The sequence below is a fragment of the Pempheris klunzingeri genome, chromosome 20 (genome assembly GCF_042242105.1).
Source record: "Pempheris klunzingeri isolate RE-2024b chromosome 20, fPemKlu1.hap1, whole genome shotgun sequence".
In the NCBI taxonomy this organism is placed as follows: Eukaryota; Metazoa; Chordata; class Actinopteri; order Acropomatiformes; family Pempheridae; genus Pempheris; species Pempheris klunzingeri.
In genome coordinates, this window is record NC_092031.1 from 3,929,002 (window position 1) to 3,956,803 (window position 27,802).

General features: G+C 42.1%; 1 protein-coding gene across 1 annotated transcript; it reads left to right on the plus strand.

The window, feature by feature from the left end:
- Nucleotides 1-47: 47 nt before the first annotated feature.
- LOC139219902 (thyroid hormone receptor alpha-B) lies at nt 48-27,802 on the plus strand. Its single transcript, XM_070851910.1, has 8 exons — nt 48-176; nt 11,664-11,725; nt 14,762-14,862; nt 15,774-15,921; nt 17,118-17,323; nt 23,784-23,930; nt 25,476-25,734; nt 26,928-27,802. Exons 1-8 carry the CDS (start codon nt 121-123, stop codon nt 27,176-27,178), a joined length of 1,230 nt encoding a protein of 409 aa, XP_070708011.1. The 5' UTR covers nt 48-120; the 3' UTR covers nt 27,179-27,802.

Consider the following 27,802-nt stretch of genomic DNA (forward strand, 5'->3'; position numbering starts at 1 on the left):
AACGGGACCCCGTCATGTTTCACTGACTGACCCCTCCCGACCGGCGAATGACAAGTGTGCATCCGAGGGTGGGGCTTGCCTCAGTCTCTCATGATTGGCTGCTGGATGGAATTAAGGTGAATGGAACACGTTCCCGAGGAGCAGGACCCTAGCCCATCAGAGGGAGAAGAGAAACGGTGAGTTTGGCGTTTCACCATTTTTGAACGTTGTTGTGGGAGACACATGTTCATATTGGTCTAAATGATGCTGAAAATAAAGGTGTCATAAGTCACTGCAAACCTTTCCCTCGAGAACCCTCTGCCTTTTAGTGAACTCCTTGTTAGCCCTGATGAAAACATATCCGTGAAGTGAATGGCTCTCTGTGTTACGGTGTTATGTACGGAGGAGGTTTTCTGAGGACATCTAAAATGGAATCTATATTTTTCAGCCTCTCTTTTATCGTTTAAATCTTTCACACGACCCCCACTGTTTTTACGTCTCTGGACTATTTTTCCAGACAAGCTAATCAACATTGCAGCCTCTTTCTCCTCCCCACCGCTCTCTTCCTCTCATCTGAATTGTTTACAGAGAACCAGGCCTATAGCTATAACTGGCCTCCGCGCTCCTCCCCCCCTCATTCTCCATTTCTTGAGAAGTAGGGCCAGTCAGAACGGCCTGAACACAAACAAACACAGCACCGTTTAAGCCCCTTCTCATTAATGAAAACATAATATTAGTGGAATGGAGCCTCTCTCGTAGTACTGTTGATAGAGGAGAGGAAGAGGCCTCTGGGTAAAGGAAGGGTTCATCAGTCAGTATCAAACTGCTGTGGCTTTGAGAGGGGACTTCAGTTAGTTTACTCAATTCTCTGATCATTTTAAGGGAAATGATATGAATTATGTAATGAATCTCTCTGTCTGGGGATGTCTAAAGTTTAAGTGCAGATGACTTGTCACTTCCACAAGTGTGCTTGGAAGCATAAATATGGGTCAGGAGTGGAAGCCTCTGTTTAATCAGATCGTGTTTCCACTTTGTTTAATCTTTATTCATCGCACTAATAAGTTGTTGAGGATGTAAACACAGCAAGCAGCGTTTTGCCAACAGCTTATTTACGTTGCTTTAACAAATATCCTTTTTGCTGATAGAATAATTAGAACATTAAGTGCATTCATTGTAGCCGGTCTTGCAATCAAAAAAGGCTAATTTTAGCAGGTGTATTTATTTATTTAAAAAAAGTTCTTCTGTTTTTGAGGCGCAGTATTTATTCCTCTCAAACGACAAAATAAAAGGAGAGAAGGAGCACATGACAAATATCATATGTTTGAATGTGACTCCTGAACTTTTTAACTCTAAAATCTTTTCTGTGTCTGCAGTTAACCTTAAATGTACATAATAATAACATTAACAGTACGAGTTGATGTTATTATTACCATGTGGAGGGTTTAGCTGGTTGCCAAGAATGCAGCATCAGATTCCCCTCCACTGTGTCTCCATGTGCTGTATTACAAGCTTGTGTTAAGAAAGTCAATCCGGCGGAGCCTGGATAGATTCCTCAGCTAACATGGACACCTGTCAGGAGATTAACAGCTCTGAGGCTGGGGGACAGCGACAGTTGGTGTGGTCATGGATGTAGGAGCCCGCGCACGGGCCTTTCTGCTTCATTTGACATGTTCAGGTGTAAGGATTCTATGTATCTCTGCTTACACCTGTACCAAGTGCCGTCTGCAGCGCTTTGCACCTCTTAAAAGCACGAAGAATTAAGCCGTCGGGGCTTCAAACCGGAGCAGTTGCTACTTAGAGCAGATATCAGCAGTGTGTTCGGCATGACAGTGGATTCTATTAAATCTGTGCCCCTCCCATCTGCGTGTTGTCAGCCTGTTGTTTTGAACTGGCCCGGCTCTTTGAAGTGATGCTATGGTTACCGGCATGCAGACAGAAAATAGAACATCTGTACCTATGGACTGAAGATTGGCTGATATATGCTCAACACATACTAACCTCTGGTTTTACTCAAATAAGAAAGATCCTCAGATAATAAAACATTCTAATAATGTCATGTTTAACATACTGGAAATCTCTTTTTTTCTGATTTCTGAGCTGCCAGAAAGTTTGTTGTGATTCTGCTCCAGCTTGCTTCACAAAACAGCTCATATTTTGGCTTGATGGCTCATTAAGATGCATAAGTTGTTGTACACTTTATATCATGCTTGATTTAATTCAAACGTGGATATGTAGTTGCAGCATGCATCACTTCTTCTTGCATGTTGTCGCAGCTGATGCAAGGCTGCTTGCACTGTGTTGCGTTAACAGTGGCAAAGGCTTGCACCATAGGGGTGTTTGTGGTTTTCTGTATCCAGGAATCTTTGTTGTTTATGTCCTTTAAGAGGCCTGTTTTCATGCACTGCACTTATCTTACAGCCTCCAGTCAAACGTGTGACACCAGATCACAGTACTCACTGAATAGTCGGGTCAGTTTTTCTCGAGCAAGAGTCCTGTTGGTGCTATAAAAGTAAAGTCAGTGAGGGATTCTAAGTGTTTAGTTACGTGTTGCTGAGGTGAATCAGATGTGTTAGACAGGTGTTCACTGTTCATCAGAATTTCACATTCACCTCATGCATGAACTGTTCCACTCAACTGTAAATAGCATGAGATGTGTTAGAATAACACAGTATTCATGTCAGGGAACACACTCAGACCTACAGTATCTGTGTTGATCAGATTCTTTCCCCTGTCTTGCTACAGCACAATGTCTCTGTGGTGCAACTGAACATGTAAACAAGGTTGCGGCTCTTCCTTCCCCTGGACATGAGTGCGTCCTGTCATGTCCTGGCTAAAGGCATTGTTGATGGATTTTAGGGCTTGTTACATCACTGGTTCTTTGTCCATTAGAGATTAAAATACTTTTGTATTTGGGCTTTGAAACTCCGAATGAATGCCATCAGGTTGAGTATGATGGGAGTTACTGTACATACCGGTGTTTGCTCACTATGTTCTTTATGCAGTATATGGGTGTGTCCATGCAGTATGTGTGAAGTATGTTCATAAATCTACTTGGAGGGACACAGTAACACGAATACCTACACTTCAGAAAGTCTTGTTGATTTAAATCTGATCATTTCTGAGTCTACGGTGTCTACGGATCTGAGATGGAACTGTTCCTAAAAGATAACACTTTCCTCAGATCACTACAACCTCAGCTAACTAAAAAGGTTGAAGTGTTAAAACCTCGAAATCGCAATTTTCACTAATATGAGAGAGAGGCAGCCATTTGCTGTGTGTGTGTGTGTGTGTGTGTGTGTCTGTCAGCGAGTCAGTCAGCATGCACCTCTGCTAATCAGAGTAATTGACCAAAACGTTGTCAATTTCCTCAGTCAATTATTGTTCCGCAGTCTGTACAAGAGAAGTTCTCCTCCAGGAATCTCAAGAGTCATCTTAACAGCTGTGACAATATTTACTGAAAACAATTGGGTGAGATGGTAAAAACCGAAAGAACAAATGATGACTGCCTGTTGAAAAGGAGGAAGGTGTGTATAGCTGCATTAATGTTGCTGGTGTGCAAACGTTCAATTACACGTACAAACGGGAAATATATCAACAGTTCAACAGTGAGACGTGATCCGTGTTTTGGTTGTGATTTGACTGGCGATGCTTGCTGATGAACGAGCAAATGCAATGCCTAGAAATCACATTGTGCAAATACGCTGAAATAGATTCAGAGGCACTTGGTAGTTAATCTACACAGCGTTGGTTTACCTCACAACACCAAGCAGCAAAGCAAAGTATCCCAAGTCTTTATTTTTTTATTTCTATCAAATCAAAATTAAAATTAAAATTGACTAAAAAGGTCACCATTTCATATATTTGCGAGCTATAAATGATTCGTGTCATTTACATTGTAAAAATGACAAATATGTTGATTAAAATGTATGTTTTTCCTTTTTTCACAGTAAAAACTCATGATCATTGGAATTATTTTAGAAAAGTACAGAATAATTTATTGAGACGCAAAATATACACAAAACTCTCATTCAGGATGTGAAATAAATGAGGCTGAATGCAGGCTAAATGTAGCCACAATGTCTGTAAGGTCTTTATTTAAAAGTCTATAGTGCAGGATGTACAGAGCTGTATGTTTTTGAAGATCTTGCTCCATGTTTATTATTGGTTATGTGTGGGTTGCTGAACACGTCTGTATTTGGACAGAGGGAGTTGTCTTGCTTTCACTCAGTGGCATGTTATATCCCCCTCTAGCTCTGCCTGTAATTTAGACAGCGGCGGGACACATGAGGGAACAAAGTGTCCATTAGCGCTGGATGTATAGGACAGGACCGATCCAGCTGTACGCCTGTAGCATGCAAGCTGAACAATAGGCTACTGTGGTCATTTAAACACAGGACAGGGGCCCTCATTCAGACACTTTTATGGATATAGTTCTCTGGACTACTCTGAGGGTCTTTGTATTGTTCTGTCTGCTTAAAGAGCCTCGGCTTCAATGCAGGTGCTTCAAGTTCATCCAAAGAGTAAATGTATGTTCTCGCTTACCTGGAGGGCTTGGTCCTTGCTCATCTCCGACCGCTGGTCCCACTTCAGTTTGCATACCAAGCAGACACTGTCATCTTCCTCTTACACCGAGCTCTCTCTCACCTGGTGAGGATCAGTGCCTTCAACACGATATAGCCAGCGCTTCTGACAGAACACCGGTGTGGACCATCACCTCGCATCCTGGATTCTGGACTACCTCACCAACCGTCCACAGTATGTGAGGACACGGGACTTTGTGTCCGACAGGGAACTGTCCTGGCTCCGTTCCTCTTCACCCTCTACACTGCAGACTTCTCCTACAACTCGCACACCTGCCACCTGTAAAAGCTCTCTGATGATTCTGCCATCGTTGGTCTCATCACCGATGGAGATGACAGGGATTGCGGAGATCAGGAGGCTCAGGTCTTTTGGAGTGCAGGGGGCACTCTGTTGTGGCATCAGCCATCTTATATAGAGTGGTCTGCTGGGAGAGCAGCATCACACGTGGACAGGAAGAAACTGGATAAACTCATCAAGAAGGCCAGCTCTGTCTGGGTCGCCCCCTTGACCCAGTGAAGGTGGTGGGAGAGAGGAGGATAAGATGGCAAAGCTATCATCCATAAGATGGAACGACTCCCACCCCATGAAGGGACACGCTGACAGCACTGGAGAGCTCCTTCAGCCACAGACTCCTCCACCCTCAGTGTGTGAAGAGCGACATCGCAGGTCCTCCCTTCCAGCAGCTGTCAGACTTTACAAGCAGCGCTGCTCCCAGTAGACCACACTGCACCAATTCTGACAAAAACACCACTATAATCTTAATGTTCACCAACTGTGCAATATATTTATTCAGAACAACCTCATTCTGTGCATATATTTATAGATGGAAATACTTTTTATACTCCCCCATTTTTTTATATATTCTCCTCTGTGTGTTAAAATTGTACAGACTTTTTTTGGGTACATCTCTGTCCACTAGTTTATTATTTATTGCTTTATTGAAGTTCTGTTTCTGCTGTTTCTTTACTTTTGCTTACTTGCTGCTGTAACACTCAATTCCCCCGCCATGGAGCTAAATAAAGGAATACCTTATCTTATCTTATCTTATCTTGCCTGTAGTAGTATGTAGCCATGCAGACGAGTTTGAAATATTTGTCTGCGAGATTTCTGCCACCTCAATCAATGGAGGTGATTGTAATTTCATTTGTGGTGCTCACAGCAATGAAAATAACATTAAAAAGCATTTAAGCAATCCAGAAGCATTGTCAGACAGAGTTTGCTGGAGGTTTACATGGACTACTTTCACTGTTTCTGGAAGGACACATTACTCTTCAATTTTTATTTAATTTCATTTTGAGCAACACAAGTGAAATTCAATTTACTTCCATTGCATAAGCAGTGAGATAGAAATCTGAGAACCACAAAATATAAAACCAAAGCGACAGCATGTGCAGAGCTCGACGCTGTGTTGTGATTTTGGTGCTCTCTGCTTTTTGGCAACTTACCTTTTTAAAGGATAAGGCGAGCAATATTTTGTATATTTCTCATTGTCAACAATACAATCCTTGATCATATGTATTGTGTTTATACATCCAAAGCCTGATGTGTTCTATTCTTCTGTGCCATAGAGCTCCATTGTTGCCCAGAAACTATAAAACACTTCAATGAGCCACTCTGTTGCACTTGGTGACATGTACAGTGCCTTCAATACCATGAACATGGCCATTGTACTCTATTTTGACTCAATTTCACATACGCCATCCTACTGCCATAGACACTCATTATTGCACCAAATGTGTACTAATCAGCAGCTGACAATAAAAATACCATTTTTTAATACAAAACTTTTAAAACTTTGGTCTTAAGTGTGCCAACTTAAGGGGACTCCTCTGTAAGGACATGCCTCTGCTGTTCTGCTGTGCTCCTTGGTATGTTTTGTAGTCTTGCACGCTGCTTTGAAACTGTCCTGAAATAGTCAAGTTTCATGAGAGCGCTCAGTTACCTGTCAGCCCAGCAGTTACCTGTTCGACGCAACCCACAGTCACGTTCAAAGTCGCAGGTGGAGAAGCTGGCTTTCCTCCAATCAGGGAAGGCTGGGTGGCACCACAGGCAGAGCAAGAAAGTGCAACAGACCGGAGGAAGAGGGAGGGAGAGGCAGAGCGTATTTGAGTGGGTCAGCAGGCTAAACATAGCACAACTGGTAGAGACATCAGGGTGTAAGAGAGTGAGAAACACAGATTGTCTGCTGGACTTCAACTAGAAGTACCTCTACCATGCATATTTTACAGTCTCACTGCATCATCAGGTCAGCATTGTAAGTATTTATCATGTCTTTTTTTTTTGCTTGTGTTGTCAATTCTCCTGTTCCCTGTTTGTTCTGAGCTGAGTGTGCATTTAGTTGTGCAACACAATGGGCCATCATGAAGAACCATTTAACTGTGGTTCTTCCATGTGAACTTGCGTTTCGTACTGTGTGTGCCAGAGAGGCTTTAGAGAGAGTACAGTTATGTGCATGTTTCTGCGGGGTTGGCTCAGGTTGCTCAGAGGCACAGTGTGAGGGACGTTGCGTACTTAGAGGTGTGTTGCAATCCGTATCCCATCAGAGCTTAAGAGTTTGGAATTGAAAAGCACTTTGTGTTCTGTCTGTGCAGCGCACGCTGTCGTGCCCCAACCTGCAGAAACTAACATGCCATCAAAAAATATTCAATCGTGCATGAACGTTTTTGTTCGAGAGCAGGCATATTTGCACAAAGTCGCACATTCACCGGCTGTGTGACACAAGTGAAAATCCTGTCAGGCTGCCTGCTTTTTTGCATAAGCACGCAAATCAAATGTTCCATTTGCTTGTTTGTTTACATTTTTGTAGAGTAGTGCTTCAAACCAGCATGCTAGACGAGAAGTTAATTATTGTTTAAGATGCTGCCACCTGCAGTAGATCATCACAGACAGAATGACGTTAAGACGTTATGTTTTTGTTTTCTTGCTCCTTAGTGCCACTTGACACGGTGTCTCTTTTACTCTTTCCACTGAGAGCTCTTCTCTTAAGCAGCGAAAAGCACTTCTGACTCTCTGCCAAGAGCGCTAAGCTCCTTTTTTTTTTAGCTGCAAGGGTGCAAATATTTTCATTAGGGCTATTTTGGGAGTGATCAGATCTTAATAGCTGGTTAGAGTTGGAGCTAATTCAGAGAGCCATGATTTGTATTATCCTTTCATTATTTTATCACGACTGTGCCAATTATCTGGCTGTTGTGCCATTATATGTCAAATGTGTGCCCTAAAACGAAACGCTGCACGGCTCAGCTGAGGGTAAACAAAGCTGAGCGTGGGGCAGGTTGTGGCATCGTGGGCTATGAGGGACCTGTTGTTGGATGCAAGATCTCAGTACAGACTTGCAGAGAAGGCATAGTTACAGTTGGAGTGACAGAAAGGTGATAAAAGAGTATCTGTTTTCAAACGGTTTGCCTATATTTCCATCATTAAACAACCTGCTGCCACATGGGAGGAGCGAACTGTCGCATAGCTGACAGTTTGATGGTTGTCGCCTCCAGCAGCTGTATGGAGTCATGTGGAAGCCAACTAGCAGAGAGAGAGACATTTACCTGTGAGTGGCAGTCAGCAAATACCCTAACTTGATTTTATGCTGCTGTCACAGCTTTGATTCTTTACCGGCCACGTTCAAAGTCTTCTTTCCCGACTTGCTACATTGCACACATGCACCTTCCAACATTTGCTGTTGTTGTTTGCCAAGGAATGCCGCCGCACTGGTGACACTTGTCATGTCAGATGTCCTCCATTCTCATCCTACATCCCGCCATGACAGGAACATTATATCCTTTAGTTGGACCACAGATGAATTTCTAATAAGACACGACATGCACAACAATCACGATAAATCAAGCTTTAACTCAGTAGGCTATTTAAGAGCTTAATTTAATACCCTGTTAAGCCATCTGATGTATTCTGTAAAGGGCAAAGGGAACCATAACTGAGAACAAGACAGTGCTATAATTGAAACCAAGGTAAAATGTGAAGGGCAGCTTGAACTGGCATTTCGGCTTAATTACAGCAACTCCTGAACTTATCGGGCAATTATATTGTTATGTTTCTGAAGGGCAAACATTGGTTGCTGGTGTGAAATATAAAAAAAACATGCTGGCCGATAAGACTCGTTAGATATCTCTCTGACTCAGCATTCAGACAAAATGTGCCGTGTTGTCTGTAAGACCTTTTGATCAGATGAGGGGGGGGAACAGTCGCTTTGCATAAAATGTTTGCATTATAAAGCATGGGAACATGAAATATGTTTTCATGCAGGGAGTCCCTGGTAAAGGTCTTTGTCAGGTCACGTCTGCACATGTAAGCATAGCAGAATAATAAATAGGCAGAGAGGAACACTGGTACAGGAAAGTAATAAACAAGGTGGAGGTGAAGAACTCCTCATCACAAAACTATAGAAATATCTATTTTTCATCTCAGGATTGAAAAAAATAATCAAAAAACCCGTCTCTGCATCACGTTTCCATACTACATTTTTTATGAGATGTCATTGTGTATTCTAAATGCAAAGTACAGCAGAAATGGGAGCTATTTAATTAAAGTGTGAACAGAAGAGAGACTTAACTCGTACTTTGTCTTTGGTTTTTACATTTACGTTAAATGTTGTTTGTATTTATATACTTTTGCACTCAAATTAACATTTTTTTCATTCATTGTTGAAGACAGGGACCTTAGAGTGTGAGTTTGAAGGGGAGATATAATTTACTGAATTTTCACAAAGTCACAATTACTGAAAGTCACAATGCTGCTGTCTGTGAGGGCGTCCAGTCAGGCACATATGTATCCACATGCACAGCCCCAAATCACATGTTTATTTATCTAATCTGTACAACATATGACGCCCTCTATCCTAAGACCTTTAACTCTGATTTCGAAGATCTCCACAAACCCTTTAATGGGACAAAAGGTACAGAAGGACCAACAGAGGAGGGACCACAGAGCAAATGTAACCTGTAGGCCGGTGTATTGCATTTTAATAGTGTGAGTGGGACCTTGTTTTATTTATGGTGCTAATGAAGTCCTGCTCTCTCTCCTGGAGCTGGTGTTAAAGGGCCCTGGTGTGGGAGGAAGGCTGGAGGCTATCGGGAGTGTCTGAGAGCAGAGAGCTCGACTCTCGGGATTCTAAACACATCCAGCGCTGACGAGAAGCGCTGGCTGACTCTCTCTCATATGCTCTTTTCAGAAGCACTTTTCCTCCTCTCTACTCAGCTCTCTCTCCCCCCTCCATCTCTGCACTTTCATAATTCCCTTCAGAGCATCTGGGCTTTACGTGCCTTTCACATGTGTCAGTGTGGTTGCAGGTGTGCTTCTCAGTGCAAATGCCTGGTGAGCATGTATGTTTCTTTGTGAATGCCTGATACATATGAGTGATGCAGTCTTTTATTGTGGGCCCTTTTATATGTGCACCTTAATAATTAGAGTTGTTCTGGGGGATTAATTGTGTTCCCCACAAAGTCATTTTCCTGCTGCTTGGATTTAGTTTGTTATTCTTTAGCCAAATACAGTCATTTGCTGTCACAATTACTCCCCTCTCCTTTGATATAGTGCTTATGAGGAAACCTAGACAGCTGCTTTACTCTGGTAGAAATGAAAGTGGCAGCAAACCATGCTCTTGTTTTTTAACCTAATTTGAGTACCAGATAGAATAGAATAGAATAGATAGACTTTATTGTCTGCCCCAGACGGTGACAGAAATTCTCCTTTGACAAGGCTCCAACAATAAAATACAACACATATCACACACACAGATGACAAGTGAAATGTTAAAAGCAAACAGCAGCCAAATATATGGACTGTTCAGTGTCTTATTTCATGTTGTTCAGGGTGGTTATTTCAATGGGAATAAAGGATTCTTTTATAGATGTTTTTGCGGGCCAGTGGGACTTTGTAACGTGTGCCTGATGGAAGTAGCTGGTTAGGTGGTGCTGGGCTACTGAATGATAAAGGGAATGCCAGAAACTTTTAGACAATTACAGAAAATACCTGGGATGTCTCGTGAAGTTTAAGTTTAGTTCACGTGTTTTTCGGTTACTTCCTGTTTTATTGTGCCGTTCGACTTTTCCCTTCTCGTTTCAGGCCCCTTGACTTTCTGCCCTTGTGTGTTTCCCGCTCCTGTGATTGTCTGCCCCGCCCTGATTGTTTCCACCTGTGCTCCCATCCCTGGTGTATATACTGTCTGTGTTTTCCCCTCTCCTGTGCCAGATCGTCTTGTACCTTTGTGTCGAGCGTTCCAGCGTCTTCAGTCAGTGTAGTGAGTGTTTTTGAGTCTAGTCAGGTCAGTTTCTGTTAGCAAGTATTTTTTTGATAGTTTGTTTTTGGAGCCTCGTCCTTGCTGTATCCTGTGCAACATTAAACCTTTTCCAGTCTGTTTTGCCTTGTGTTGAGCCTTTGAGTCCATCCTCCTGTGTGTGCGTCTGCTCGTAGCAATAACTTACTGTTATAGATGGATAATTTCCCATAAAACGTGCAAAAATGGTGAGAAATGCTGGTCGTTGTAGCCGAGGTGACGTCTCCAAATGTCTGTCAAACCAGACAATGTTCACATTCAATAAGCTGAAATAACAGAACTTTGACTGTATTTCTTTAAAACTTCCTCAAAATGATTCCTCCATTTTAAGAATAGTTGGCTACTAATTGAATAATTGACACCTAATTGACTAATCATTACAGCTCCCATTTATAACTTCTGTTAACATGTCATTGTTACCTGGAAAAAGGCTTCTAATTGCAGGTATTAATATTCTCATTAGTGTGATTTTGGAGCTGATGTCCCCTCCAAGAGAGGCGTCTACTTATTAGTTCTTTGAGGAAGTATTTTTCTGCAGCCTTTTACTGAGCAGATAGCAGGATGACCTTTCAACTTGTTGAGCAAAGGTCTTTCTTCCAGATGTGGCCAAACTGTACACTTCCACACCAGGCTGAGACTGGATCACATCGCAAGTCAGAACAATTCCAGATGTGATCTGGCTGATCCAGCGTTTTGCAGACAATGATGTGTTTTTTTTTTAATCATGATAGATAAAGGTGTAATTTATTTACATTCATCACTTTTACTTATTGCTGTTTCTTTTCTCTCTTCTCTCCTTGTCCCTCCGCTTCTCTCTCAGGTGGCTCAATGGCCCGAAAAGGAAGAGGAAGAACAGCCAATGTTCGGTGAAGAGTATGACTGGTGAGTAGCTGATGGGTGACGTTTTGTAGGAGAGAGACTCTTTAAAGCGGCTCTGAAGTGGCAGCTAAGAAACAAACTCCGCCATCGTTGCTGAAGTGTGAATGAAGTCTGAATTTTTAAGTCTCCTCACAAATACACCTCTGCTGTAGAGAATAAAAGCTCTCAAATGCAGGGAGTCATTTTTCAGTCATTTTGAAAATAGCTTTTCCAGCTTTCTGCTTCTCTCTGCTTGATATGTTTTTTTTTTTTTTTGAATACAAAAGGAAGATTGTAGCTGTCAGTCTCACCACAGTGAATGCAGGCAGTTGACTGACTGCACTGAAGCTGTTGGTACATGATTCATTGCTGCCTTGTGTACATTACGCTTTCCATTTGTCACCCCCAAAGAGAAAAAAATGAAACGTCTTGGCATGTGTCATCAATAAGCAAAAGCCTTCTACTACTGCTTTCTTGTCGGACGCAGCACGTTATCTGAGTGACAACTCCAAATCCCCCGAGCTGAAAGAAGAAGAAGAAGTAAAGGAGGGAAGAGGGAGATATTGAAACAGATAGGATGGGAGGAACACCAGCATCTGAGTCTGCACAATAGTTGATTTGGCGTTTATGAAATTTATCTTCACAGGCCAGTCCTCTTCACATGTTTTCCTCCCAGCTGGCTTGTTGCCTGCCTCTCTGCATCACTGCTGGAATCTTGTACCATTTTCTACCTGCCATGGTCCATTTGAACTTGGAAAGTATGACAATATGTCTGCCTGAGGCCGCATGGTTGTCTGAGATTGAATTACATACACTGTAATGATGTCAGTCTTTTCCTGTGGGAGGGTGGACCCCCAACCAGACTTTGGATGCTTCAACAGGCTTTTGGGACAGTGAAGACTACTCATCTAACATATGCATTAATAATGGTTAGTGTTTCAGGCCGGCCTGTAGAACACACACAGCCAGATGTGGAGCATTTGTGATAGACATAAGGCAGCACACTCACTGTTCCCATTGAAATAACCTTTCTTAAAGTAGATTAATACAATATTTAGTCCACTCCGCTATGATTTGATATTAGATATTATTTCAAATCACTACAGATATACGATATATTAAACGTAAATTAAAAAGTCTGGATCAATTCTAGTGTTTAAATAATAAGTGCATTGATTAGTGGACAGAAAGAAGATTATCTGACCATTTCAAAGCTGCACCTATCCATTTTTTTAATCAAGAATGGATCCAATGATTATGTGTAATGTGGAAGGAGTCACTTGTAGTCAGAAAGCCACAGAGAATTCTAACTCTGCCGTTCTTCTCATGAGAAATGTCTTTTAGCTCGTTGTTTTCAGCAAAAAAGTTCTGGTAAACTCATTGTATGTTATCTGCCCAGCACCAAACAATAACTAGCATGTCAGTAACTTGTACATGACAGTATGTGTTCTTAAAAGTTAACTGATTCATCAAAACATAGGTTGATTCAAAATATACAATAATCATAAATAGTTGCATGTTAAAACTGTATTTTAACCCATTTTATTGTAATAGATGGGCAAAGGGACAATAAACACAGCAGCAGTGGGCACATTAGATGTGTAACAGCTGTTCAAGTCTAACATCAGTGTATAGTTTCCTGTGTCGTGATGTTCTCAATGTTTGCAGTCTCAAATGTCACCTCGCTGTGCTGTTGTCATGTAAGGACCTCAGAGAAACAATCCTGAGACTCCTTCAGGGACCTGATTCATGCCGTCCTGATCCACACACTGTGATAAAACGGAATGGCAGACGTTATGTTGGGAAACTGTCGAAGACAAAATATTTATCTTGACTCAGCCACACTAGAAAAACCTCCTTCCCTTTCCTGGGTTTTGTTGGTGGTGGTGTTGCAGGGCCTGTTATGGGAGGGGCTGGTAGCCAGAACCAGAGAGCTGCAGCAGTATTGATTTTGGGCTTGGCTTCCAAACACCGCCACAGCAGATCCGGCTGCTGCTGAGTGCCCTGCCAACATGCTGGAGCTGACATTTTTCCCATATGATCAGTCTCTGATGTCCTTGTTATCTTTCCTTTGGCCTGTTTCTCTTCTCCTCCCTCACCCCCTCCACCTCTTCTCCCTCTCCTCTCTCTGCACCACTTAGTTTTGTATTATTTTCTTGTTTTGTGGCCTCTTCGTCCTGCTCTCAACGACTGAGTTTCATTCTTCTCAACTACTTTTTAGTAGCAAATACACTTGTGCACTTTCTTCTTTATATTTAACTTAAGTTTTCACTTGAGCTTGTTGCTTAATTCTCTCTTTCTTATCTAAATTTGTATTTTGATTCCTAATGGATTTTTCTTATCGACAGAAGGAGCGCAAATGCTCTTTAGTTGTAAATCAATTTGGACAAAAATGTCACTTGTACCCCTTTTGTACTCGTCCTTGTCCCCCTCCTCCCCTTTCCTGTCTCTTTCCCGCCGTCCTCTTCTTTCCCTCCCCCTTCCTCCTCTAAAATCTGTAACAAAGCCAAAAGGCAGAGCCCAACTGACACTGCCAGTCACAGCCCTCGCCACGCCTTGGTATACACACATGTCATGAGAAGGTCACACATACGTACTGTGTGCACAGAGTGCAGAGATCTGCCAGGGGCTCTGTGGGTGTGTGTGTGTGTGCTGTTAGAGAAGTACTAGCTGTGTTGCCCTGCCGGTCAGACGGGGCTGTATTGTCACCAGGCAGCTGTAGAGAAATGGCTCTCGCTGGTGTATGTTGATGTCAAGATTTTGTTACCATAACAGAACACGATGGCAACACCGCTGCTCCTGTCTCACTATATGTGCTTTTACTTCTCTGACTGCACAACATTCACATATTGCAGGTTTGTCCTTTGGCCAAGAAAGTACTTACAGTCACATAGGACATCTGACAATGACTAGAGAGTCTTCATATTCATTACTTAGGAAGGTCGTGATTCTAGCTTTCGATGTGTTTATGGTGCCGAGTAAGGACATTTTTTGGGACAGGAGGTTTGTGTAGAATAAAGAAAATACATAGCATTGTTCTTACTTTGTCTTCTCTCTCAGGGTACATCCCCAGCTACCTCGAAAAGGATGAGCCATGTGTGGTGTGTGGTGACAAGGCCACGGGTTACCACTACCGCTGCATTACCTGCGAGGGCTGCAAGGTACACACACACACACACACACACTCACTCACACACAACCCCAGCATTTTAGTCACACCTGCTTCATAAAACATATAATATCTGCCAGAAAAGCTGATATGAGCCCTCTGACACACACTCCTGCACACACAGGGTCTGTTACTTAAAACTGAGTCTCACAAACACATACCAAGGTCATAGACGCATTATGTACGGCCACACCGGGAATATACCGACATGAGTTGGAAAAGGAGATTGTACTCTGACAGCAGGACTCTGAGTGGAGTCCTAAACCCAATATCCAGGGAGCACATTCCAAAAAGACTCCGAAAAAGGGAGCACATCTTAAATTTCCAAATCAATGAAGACAAAGTACCCCCAAGCATTCGAACACACAGGATGTGTTTTCCTATTGTGACTTGAGCCAAATAAGAGAGTGAAATGAGAGAAGTTTGTCCTCCTTGACTTTTAAAATTCAAGATGTGCTACCTTGTCATATTTTTTAGGATGTATAAACATGTTTTTGTAACCCTGTCAGTCTGTCACGGCAGCCATCAGTCTTGTATCATTTGTTCCTTGCTGTCAGTCTGGTGCTTCTGTTCCTTCTGTTTGCTTTTGTTCGTCAGTGACATATGATATCCAAGCACCACTGAAGGGACTGTGATTAAGCTTTGTGTGCAGTGATGTATTTGACGTATGACTGACTGGGCCACCAATTAAAGACATCAGATTCATGCGAATTACTTCTCATCACTCGTGGATCTATGTGCAGTCAGTAATGCAGGAATATCTTCACTCAGCAAAATGCTTTTAATCTAAAAATACAGTCCAGCCGTAAAATTGAGGCTTAATAAATTGATAGAAATTCCTGTCCCTCTCTTTGCAAGTGCTTCTCTCACTCCATCCATCTCTCCCTTGCCGTCTGTCTCTAGGGTTTCTTCCGTAGGACCATTCAAAAGAACCTTCACCCCTCCTACTCCTGTAAGTACGATGGCTGCTGCATCATCGACAAGATTACCCGCAACCAGTGTCAGCTCTGCCGCTTCAAGAAGTGTATTGCAGTGGGCATGGCCATGGACTGTGAGTGTTGCACCTCCGTACTTAAACACACACACAGACGAATGAGCCCACACATGAAAATATAGAAGATGAAAGCGAATGTACATTGATGCACTTTCAGTTGTACCTGTGGTAGTTTTTTGCTTGTTGCCTCTTTTCATGTTTGAAGGTCACACTGGAGAGAAGCTGTTGATTAATTTTGAATTACACATGTTGTAATCTGTATTATTCAACTTCCTTACATTTTCTGGTCCTGCATATGTTCAGCTCTTTAAAGACTGTGGTTTCCTACTTTTTTAACAAGACTTACAACAATTTCTTACAATATGAAGCAATTTAAAGTTTTACTGTAGAAATTAATTGAAGCGAATTGACCGCAAGGTTTCCAATTCAAATCCCTACCCTGCCTACTACTACTACTACAGGGTTTACTGCTACTACTACTACTGCTACTACTACTACTACTACTACTACTACTACAGGGTTTACTACTACTGCTAGTACTGCAGCCTTTACTACTATTAGTGCCACTACTGGTACTACCACCACAACTACTACTCTACTACCACAACTACTACAGGGTTTACTACTACTGCTACTACTACTACTACTACCACTGCCAGAAGTGCTACTACCTCTAGTACAGCCTTTACTACTAGTAGTACCTCAACTACTATTACTCCTACTACTACTAGTATGTATACAACTGCAACAGCAACGACTACTATTTCGCTGTTCTTGTGTTTTTCATGTCATATTTGTGATTTATTTTATGCTGTCTGTGGAAAACACTTTGTGTTCCCAGCTTGAAAAGTGCCATACAAATTATTATTATTATTATTATTATTATTATTGCCCCACTACCACTGCTGCTCTTACTGCTACTACTACTACTACTACTAGTACTACTAGTACAACGACCGAATACCGAAAGATTTCACGCAGTGCATCTCTGCATTTACTGCATTTAGACTGCATTTTCTACAGTAAACACATTTTACAGTTGAATTTACAAACTGTTGTGCTCATCAACAAAGTATTAAGAAGTTGTGATGCACCAGTAACGGGAGATAAACAATGTGAGGACTTTATGTAGAAGGCTTTGTAGAACTTTCACACAGAAGCTCCAACTGTGGATGATGTGCAAACGTTTGGCCAGACACAAACTTATCGCTTGCCTCTTTTTTGCTTTCTTTTCTTTGCCCATGTCCTCCCAGTGGTGCTGGATGACTCAAAGCGGGTGGCTAAACGGCGCCTGATTGAGGAGAACAGGGAGCGACGCAAGAAGGAGGAAATGGTAAAAACTCTCCAGAACCGTCCAGAGCCCAACGGGTCCGAGTGGGAGCTTATCCGCCTGGTGACAGAGGCCCACCGACACACCAATGCTCAGGGCGCCCAGTGGAAACAGAAGCGCAAATTCCTGGTAAGAAAACACAGAGTAATAGTATTAGTCTATTAATATTAATAGAGACTGCATCATTTCTACTGCCCAAGTTATACTTTCTGCACCTGCAGGGCTGCAAGGATAAATTTCATTATCTACCAACATCATTTCTATTGGGTATGATAACCTTGTACTTATTAAGGTAATTGCTGAGATCTGGGAGCACAACAACATCATTACCAGCAAAGTCCGATGGAGCAAAATAGCGGTCAAACGATCAGACAGGTTGTTAACAAGCCAGCCACTTTTACGGCGGTAAAACCCAAAACAAAAACTGAAATTGTGAAATGACATTTTGTGATAGTCCCTTGCTGCATGGGAAAACACACATGATTTTACTGTTTGCTTTCATCTTCACTTCCAAGTAAGTGTCTCATTGCCTCACCACAAGCCTTTGTGTTCTTATCCTGTCTGACTCCTTTTTATTGACGTCAACACCGACAGATCTCAGCCACTAATGTGGTCAATACAGTGTTGTCGTATCAACAGAAACACCGGCTAAGAAAATAAGATCCGAAGTGTAACAAACCTGAATGACTCTTCTCACTCTGGACAGGCAACACACACGTCAGAGGACAGAAAATGAATTCACGCCTTTATGTTTAAAGTTGCAGTCCATTAAAGTTATTACTGTTATCTACATCGCCTGTGTCATGGAGCAGCAGCACTAAGGATGGGTTGACTTTGCATTAACCTTTTTTCAAGAGTGTAAAAACGCTCAACAAACATGTGCCACAGGGATGTTTTTACACTTTCAACTGTGATTTAGCTGCTTTAGTGTAAGTGCTTCAGTTTTTCTGCTTTTAACCCCACCAGACTGCAACAACAGGAAATGGATTATGTGCTCACACTAAACACGCATGCTAAAATCAGAAATGATAGGGCTTCATTTTATCTGAGGGAGCTGGGGCTCTCTCCTGACATGCCTGTCTGTCACAGTAGCTCTTTCTGACTTTATCACTCTGTATCCCCTGCTGTCTGTTTCTGTCTCTCCCTCTGTCTGTATTTCTCAGTTCTTTCCAGCATTTGGGGGGTTTATTCATCCTAATCCTCCTGGGCTCTTAACCAGACCTAATTCCCTTCATAGTTTTCATTCACACCTCGACTCTTTTTTTCACTTTAATCTCTCTCTCGTCTTTAATTCTTTGTTTCCTCCCTCGCTGTCCCTTGGCGTCTACCCTTACTTTCCCCTCAGTTCTTTCCTGTCTGTCTTCTATGAGCTCCCTCATCTCGACCAGCGTAAATACTCAGTCATGAGCGCTCATCTGCTAGTTGAAGGCGACGCTGGCAGTCAGAGTTCTTGCTGCTTTGATTTATCCTGGACGGCCCTGCCCTGGTGTCCCTGCTTGGTTCTAGTCTTCCCCTGTCTCCCAGAAACACAGACGCTGACCTCATGCTTTCTCCCAGGATTATTTGATGTCCTTACCCAGGTTTAAGCGCTGTCGTCAACAGTTTCACAGCAGCACTGGAGCAGAGCTCATAGGCAAATCAAGGGGCTTTATTATTTTTTTTAAATCTTTGCCAGAGACCTGAGAGAATGTAGGTTAGTGTTTGATGGAATAAATGGGGTTTCATGTGGAGAGGGGTCGAAAACACTTGTGGTGTACTGGAAAGTATTGCTGGTGGGAGTTGCTAGGCAACAAGAAGGATGTGGGATGATGGGAAGGAGGCCATATGGGGAAAATGTAGGTGAGGAGGTATGGAGCTTCAAACAGAGAACAAGTGTGAAGAATAAAATAAGGTAGACTAAAAAAAAAACAGAAAAGTTTGATGTTACGTGTTTGTTTTTGTCTTTGTGTGGACTGAGATCATCGCTTGTTCATGAATCAAGACCAGAATTAAGGCTACAGTGAGTCGTTTGAGGTTAGCATTTAGATTAAGACACATGTTTTTATTAAACTTCGATAAGTTGCAGAAAGCCTGTCTCCAGAGCTGGTTGTGCATGTGATTTGAAAGGCTGATTGGAACAGTCACCCATTCCATTGTCAAATACTTTATATCTTAGCCCTGAGCTTGGTTCATCAAAAAGGATAAACAGTTCTATTTCACACTGGCTTCACCCTCTAACAGGGCTCTGGAGGCTGTAGCCGCTGAACCCTGAATATCTAAATTTGATGCTAAGCCGACCAGGATGAGCCTTTTCAGTCCTATGGGGAGTGCAGCTATGAAACAGCAGCAGTGACACCACTCCTCATACTGTTCTTTAGCTCGCCAAGGCCTAATCCCTCAAGGAGGGTTTTGTTGAACGATGCACTGATTACAGTGCGCTCTGAAACAAGTCAAGCAAAAGACTGAAGTGTTTTGGTGAAGGGAAGAAGGAAGAAGGAAGTAGAGGTAAAGAAATGCGGGAAAATTCCCTAAATTTGTTAAATTGGATATATTGAACATTTGGCGTACTGCTGTATGTGTATCAGGCTCGACTTCTTGTTCACCTGACTGTAAAATATCAGCTGATAGATTTTATCATATCATGATATTGCGAACATTTCCCACCATAAGCCCCCTTCCCTCTGGCTAGACTTAGATATTGGCAGGACATTTCTCTTTGTGTTTATTTGTACCTAATAACTGGAGTCTCTCTCTGAAAGCTGTTAACTGGCTGCTTATGGAAGCACCTGATCAGCAATCGTTTCCATTTGTTGACACTGACGGGTCCAGTGGTTTAGACTTTTCACAGCTGCTAAAACCAAACAGCAACAAAACATTGGAACCTGCCTCACTCATGTGTTTTGCCTATTGTATTATTTGGCTGAATGCAACCAAGAATCCAGATCTGTAAACACACACACACACACACACTGATCTGAGTTATAGTTACACAGTGTTCTCTCTCACGCTCCGTGGTCAGGCATCTGGAAACAGCTTTTACAAGAGCTTCAGTTCCTACAGCTCGGTGTTGTTGTGTACGTGAAGGTCCACACGTCTGTCAAGAACTCGTCCTGATTACCTGATAGTATTCATATCAAAACACATGTTGTAATTCTCTGTGATTAGCATGCCCTCGACACAGTAACCCTCTGAGGACACTGACAGCTGACATAAAAGGCAGCGCCAACAAGAATCCAAAACAGGAAAATGTAAAACATCCAAACAATTGCACAAGAGTTTGTGTTCTTGAATCCAGGTGAGAGGTGGTGTCAGGTGAGTGTAGCCGAGATCCACAGTCCAGTTACTCAGGAAAAGAAAGTTTCAAAATAGTTAATTCACTCATATTTACTAATAAGCAGGACCCATTAGTAAAGGTTACTCCACACTTTATGTTCTAGGTCCTTTATCAAGTTTTCCAGGCCAAGTGAACCCTCCTGGCATCTTCTCAGGTCACACAAATCTCCTGTTTTCACAAGGTTGTGAACGCATTAATTTTATCTACAGCTGAAGTCAGTGCGTACATACATATGGTTTTGGTTGAACGCAGACACTCAGAGTTAGACGTTCAAAAACATCAGCATTTTTGAACCACATTCTTACCGCGTTGCAGTCATGAGGTGATCTTATTACCATGTCATGGAGTGCACTGCTCTGAGCATTTGAGCACATTATTACCAGAGCATATTATTACCAGATGATTGATAAACATATATATATAAACGTATATATATCCATAAGTCTATATGTGATTAGTATCGGAGTGTCTTGAATGTCTGAGGGAAGTTTTTGTGTTAAGTTTGGAAGCCAAACCTTGCAGTAGCCCTTTAGGTATTAGTATTGATCAAATTAAAAAGTGTCTCCGTCACATGGAGGAGCGTTCAGGTCCTTCCACAGTGGTGAAACCATTCGTTTTGATCGGCCAGATTGAAATGTGTTGGACCATTTCTCTACTCCTGCTCCTCTGTAACAAACTTTCCAGGACTAATCCATCTGATAAAAGGTCAAGAGTTGAGTCTCACCACATAACTGATGAGACTGCAGTGAAAAAGTTTCCCCCCTTTTCTCCTCCTAGTTTTGCAATTGCCGATTTCCAGTGCGTTGCGGGGTTCGAGTAAAAGTCAAGATATCTTGTGCCTCTTTTGGGACACATTGCAAGCAGTTTCTTTTTTATATAAGTTACAGAAAATAGTTTCTTTAGAAGAGCTTAAGCCACATTAGGCTTCAGGCAGTCTCCCCACAGTGTTTAAGCTCCCTGATCAAACAGCCTGTATAGCAGAAAAGACATTTCCCTCCAGCACTGCGGGCATAACCAAATGTTTTCCCTGATGCCATCCCGATAGCCGTGCACTTAATAAACAAACATTAGCAGCTGCAGGTAAATCACATTAGTGCATAAGAAAGTTTACGTTTGAAGCCCCTACAGGCCTGAGAAGTGGAAAACATTCACAAACACAATACTAATCGACAGCATGATCACATTTTTGTAATCGCTTGTGCATTAACTGATCTGTGGGAGCAGCAGAGCTCCAGCAACACTTGTAGTTTTGAGTTCAAGTTTCTTATGAAATCGCAATCTTGAATTTAAAGTGTCATTTCACCCAAATTACAAAAAACCCTTTCTTGGTATCTAGCCATGCAAATAGATTTTGAGATATGTGTGAGATTCCTACTGTTACATCGATGCTATGGAGGCGAAAGGTGAAACTTTGTTTGTATTGAGAAATTTAAATTAAAGAATTTCAACACAAACATCTGTTTCCAGAATCTGTGTCTATTAAGAGCTTCCTGGTGAAGAAATAGTTCCTATAAAAATGTGTTGACAATGCGGTCTGTGGATCGTCAAGATCTTCTGGAAAGATGATTGCTGCTGAAACGCCATCTTTCAGTTTTCTAAACGCCTCCGTTGCTTTGGGATCGTTGCAGCAATCTCAGATATGTCAAAACCTGGACAAACAAGTCCAGAACTGTCTTCATGGCTCGATGCCACTGGAGGTTAGTGAGAAAATGTGGTCCTCCAAAATTGTTTTAAACAACCCTTAAAATAATACCAATTTAAGTTCAAGGCTGCTCGTGCTTTTCTGTCATCTGTGTCAGCTTTGACTCGTGACACGCAGCTGACCCGACGCTGACTTTGTCTTGCGGTTTGTTTCCAGGCTTCTCTGCTTCAGAGTGTGGTATGCGTTCAGCAGTCCTGAACCTCAGCTGCTCCCTCTGCGTCTCTCTGGAGAGCTATTTTCTCAGCACTGAAATGAAAAATACCACTGACCTCCACCAGAGAAGCCAATGCTTTGTTTTGGCGCTCGTATGACAAGAGTCACAGTCCATCAAAATTATTATCGTGATAATTTGAATTTTCTATAATTGCTTAGCTGCACAGCAGAGTGTTGGCTAAGTTTGCACTCATTTACGCAATCCTTCTTCCTCTGGATTATGATTGATTGTTCCTTGTGTGAGGTGATTATTCTTATACTTTTATCTCATCCCATTTATTGTTGAAGCCCAGCCTGAATAAATGACTCAGCCTTGACACATGCTTTATTCAGTGGAGCATGAAACAGTATTTTTCATAGTCACAGCCTCGTTTCTCACAACTCTGTAAACATATGTATTAGTGGTTCCCCGCTGCAGCCCTCCTCTAAGTAAGCGCTATCTGTCTGGTATCATGTCCCGTTCCTTTCACAGAGCACAGTCTGCTGTCCTTATCTGATAGATTGGTTTTAATTTGTCTCCCAAGGCAAGTGAGCACTTTGTAGAAAAAACCAAAAAGGCTATAAAACTGTTTAAAACTGTTGTTTCCTCTGCTGTATTTTACTCGCAGCCCCACACCGCTCTTATTGATTCGTCTATAATCTTATTTTATTCTTTTATACTCCTCAGTTCCAAGAACACACCCGTACTCTCCGCTGTAACTTCTTTTAATGTACTCTATTCATCATATCACAGTGCTCTCGTACTTCTTGTCCCGTGCACTTTGTTCTTATCTTTATTTCACCCGGCTCAAACACGCTTTCCTTTCCTCTCCTCTCCTCTTGTTTTATATTCACTTTCATGTTCCGTTCTATTGAAAACTTTCAAATTGAAAATCTTTAAAAACAGGTCTCAAATGTATAGTGTCATATAAAAGATGAGGCTCAGTAATTGGCTAAAACAGCTGTACATTCCTTTAGCAAACATTATTTGTTGGGGACTATTTTCAGCTGTGGATTAATACACATTTGATGCTTTAAGTCAAATAAACTGCAGTGCCCTTGGCCGTCGGGATGAGGAAGCATGTCACCCAGTGTGGCTCATTGATGTGTTTTCCATAGTTTTTAGATTTTTTATTCAGTAAATTAAAAAGCAATACATACTTCTAATGGTTATGATACATCAGGCTTTCATTACACATACAATGTTCATTAGTTTGGTCAAGTCATTGTTGGTTTTGGACTTTTCTTGGGATTTGTTTGGAAAAAAATACAGTTTTTATACACTTTCTAATCCTATTATCAAGTCTGAGTCCTTTGCTCAAGTCTAATATCATTCTCCACAGTGCTCTAATCAGCCACCCACATTTGTTTTTCCTATGTAGCCAGACAAAATCGGCCAGTCCCCGGTTGCGCCCACATCAGATGGAGACAAGGTGGACCTGGAGGCCTTCAGCGAGTTCACCAAGATCATCACTCCTGCCATCACGCGTGTCGTCGACTTTGCCAAAAAACTGCCCATGTTCTCTGAGGTGAGCGCTGGTTAATGTTCTTGAGGAGCACAGGGCGAGTGGGGGAGTCTGACAGAACTAACACACAGCAGACACGGCCAGGCTTCGGTCATCCTCCGAGTGTGTGTTAGTTTAGGAAATACGTGATTTAGGAGGTCAATTTGTTGAGCGGAATTAGCAGTTCCTGTATTTGAGGAGGAGTGTGGCAACATGTAGTACAAGAGTTATGTATTTAGAATTTGACAGTATACTGTGGAAAAAGATAAATATATAGTGGAAATGGTGTCAAAACTATTTCATACAGTTAAAATTCATTACAAGGGCTTTAATGCTGAACAGTTACACTTGGCTGTAGCACTCACAATATATGCTTAGCCTGAAAAATAAACCCAGATTCAGCCTTTTTGATCATCAGCTGCTGGTGACGATCAGAGAAGTACTTCTGCTCATGTTTTCCACCCCTTAATTAACAACATGTAATCATCTTTCTTGTCCCTGCTGCTTGTAATGAGACCTTGTGTGATTGGATAATTATATGGGTAGCTGAGTTATTGTTGGAATTGTTGTTACTGAAGGAATAGTTGTGTGAGTGGGAGTCTGGGGTGTAATAGATTACAGAAGTTGTAATTGTAATCCATTACCACTTTTGAAAACATAAATCACAGATACTTTTGAAAGTAGAGGTCGCCACTTTTTTAATCAGCATATTTGAAAGTAAAATGCATACAGATTGTTCTATTATTATACAAGTGCTACTGTTTTGATGGATACTACTATTCAAATGAGTGCGAATAAATTCCTGCTGCTGGATATTCTATTAATTTTAGAGATGAAGAAACTAAGTAGTAGCAGATAAGGATGCAGAGTGTTTAGTGTTCCAGACAATGATGCAGACAATCAGTCATGTTTCATGTTTTATCTGTTATTCACAATATAATAGATTATATTGTGAAAAAAGCCTTTTTAATCTGATGAAAGAGGCGGAGGGAGAGAACCTGTTTAGCCTACTTAAGATCTGTTTGTGCCATTGCAGTGAATGAGTAATAAGAGTGCAGAGAAACAAAGCCAGCACTCACTGAGCCCTTAAAGATCAAGCATGCCCTCCAGGTACAGATTTACCAGACAAATCAAGCCAAATAATGCCAATTAATCTACTTAGCAGTCTTGCGCGGTGACATAAGAACCAAGCTTACGTTTAGGTGAGATTTAATTCAGCACACCAGAGAGTAGATTTAATCAAATGGGTTTCAACAAAGAGATTCTAATATCCATGTAAATCAGTGTGTATTAGTCATAATCTGTGTTCATCAGTGGGAAAAAAAAACGTGTCTTTTCAGCCCATCTTCATATTTCTTCCTCTCCCGTCCCTTCCTCTCTGCCACGTCTGTTCCCTCCTTTCCAAACTCTTTTAGATCTGAGAATATGACAACACAACTAAAACTGAAGTTTTGGGGAACTTATCCACGATAATTTCCTAACTTCTTAAAAATCATTCTGTGAAATTATGTTCAATATGCAAATTGTGTAGAGATATCAAACATCAAAAAAAACATTTTTTCTCCCCAGCTACCTTGTGAAGACCAGATCATCCTGTTGAAGGGCTGCTGCATGGAGATCATGTCACTGCGAGCTGCCATGCGCTACGACCCGGAGAGCGAGACGCTGACGCTGAGCGGGGAGATGGCTGTGAAGCGGGAGCAGCTGAAGAATGGCGGGCTTGGCGTGGTGTCGGACGCCATCTTCGATCTTGGAAAGAGCCTGGCGCAGTTCAACCTGGACGACACAGAGGTGGCGCTGCTGCAGGCCGTGCTGCTCATGAGCTCAGGTTGTTGTTGACTTAAGAACTTCTGATGTTTTTTAAAGCTTAAAGCTGCATATTAAAGCTCTTCTACTCCGTGCAACTGGCTACACAACACTGGCAGTCAAGACGTTTGAGCTTAATGTGATGTAAATGTAAATCTTCTCTCTTCAGCGCCCTTAGAGACACAGTTCCACGACACTCACTATGCCTAGTCATTACCTGCCGCCTTACACAGTATATGTTGTAGCCCACTGTGACTCAAAATGTAATTGTGGCCTGAAGGTAAAAGTCTGCATACATATTCAGTGTTGAAAGGAGGAAATCTAAAACTCATCTCAAATGTGATCACAAAGCCTTCACTCTTGGTTTGTTCTTTGCAGAACCTCCAACATGGTTTGGTTTTTAGGACCCATGTCACATAATACACCCAGGGTTTTGAAATTATAGCATGCAAATGAAGACAGGATGTATATGAGCCTGGCCTCTTGCAAAAGAAGCAATGTAAAATCCCCATGGTATCAACGGGTTATTAAAAAGTAAGACAAACTATTAAATGAATTATGAAAAGCGAATAAAGATCTGTTTAGGCCTGGTCACATCAGCATTTGGATTTCACTGTGCCACTTTCCATTGTGATCAGGCCTTTATTACTGCTCAGATCTCATTTTCAAGTTATCGCTGTGAAAACTAATTAGGTTACCAGTCAGAAGTGTTTCTGTCCTGTCAGCTGCCAAAAACTGCTCTCAGATCTCTATTAAACCCTCCAGTTTTAGCTCTGTAGTAAGTTATTTATAGCATGTGTTACATTTGTTAATTAGAAATGATGAAAGGTAAATACATTTGATAACAGATTCAAAAGACTTCACCCTTGATAAATGAATTTGATAGTGTATTTGGCTACCCAGCCCCAGCCCTAGTCATGACAATACACACAGTATTTCCCAATAGTAACTGTTCATAATAACACATGAAAGTGTTTACTGAGCTGACTGACAGTTCAATTTTGCTGCCAGAATTTTAATTTGGTGAGTTCATGATTGGTTATTCACTCATTTTCAAATGCTTTTTCTCCTTCCTTTCCTCTGCCACCTTTCCTTCTGTCCTTTTTTTCCGGTCCATCCCTCCTCCTCCTCTCTAAATGTCCCACTTATCCTTTCCTGTCTTTCCTCTCTGCCTCCTTCCTTCCCTCCCTCCACACTGACTCTGCCTGTCACCAGACCGTTCTGGCCTGACCTGCATGGACAAGATTGAGAAGTGCCAGGAGACCTTCCTGCTGGCGTTTGAGCACTACATCAACTACCGCAAGCACAACATTGCCCACTTCTGGCCGAAGCTCCTGATGAAGGTGACAGACCTGCGGATGATCGGGGCATGCCACGCCAGCCGCTTCCTTCACATGAAGGTGGAGTGTCCGAACGAACTCTTCCCCCCGCTCTTCCTGGAGGTCTTCGAGGACCAGGAGGTGTGAAACAGCTGCCACCGTGCAAAGGGAAGAGGAAGCTGGGGCAGATGGGAAGGGCCATCGTGTTTATAGGGGAAGGATGGAGGGAGAGTCCTCTCGGCAGGAATTTGCATTTCTCTGACAGCGCATTTACAGTATGTGGTTTAAGAACTGGAACCAACATTAACAGAAACAACACACCAGCAACAGGAGAGTCAAGCAAACAGAGGATTTTGTTTTTTGAACACCCTCTCCTCCACCTCTTTCTCCTCCTTTTACTTACCCCTGTTTTAAAATCCGTGTGGGGGCCCTTCTGTCTGAGCATGATGTCTTATCTAGTGAGAGTTGTAGCCATTTGCCAAGACACGTACACAGACACACACAACACACACACACACACACACACACACACACACAGCCACAGCCTGTTCCACCTCAGTTCTTCAGAGCAGCGCTCTTCGCAGGGGTCCGTTCCCCTTCTCTGGTTCTTTTTTAGCGGTCACAGATTTACACGTTTTGAGGCCCATGTTTCCAGCGTTCATGCTGGCCAGCACCTGTCAGTATTACTTCTGAATAAGTGTTAAGGCAGTAATTCAGAAAATATGGACATCAGTGACATATTATTGCTCACAGTTATGCAGGCACACACAA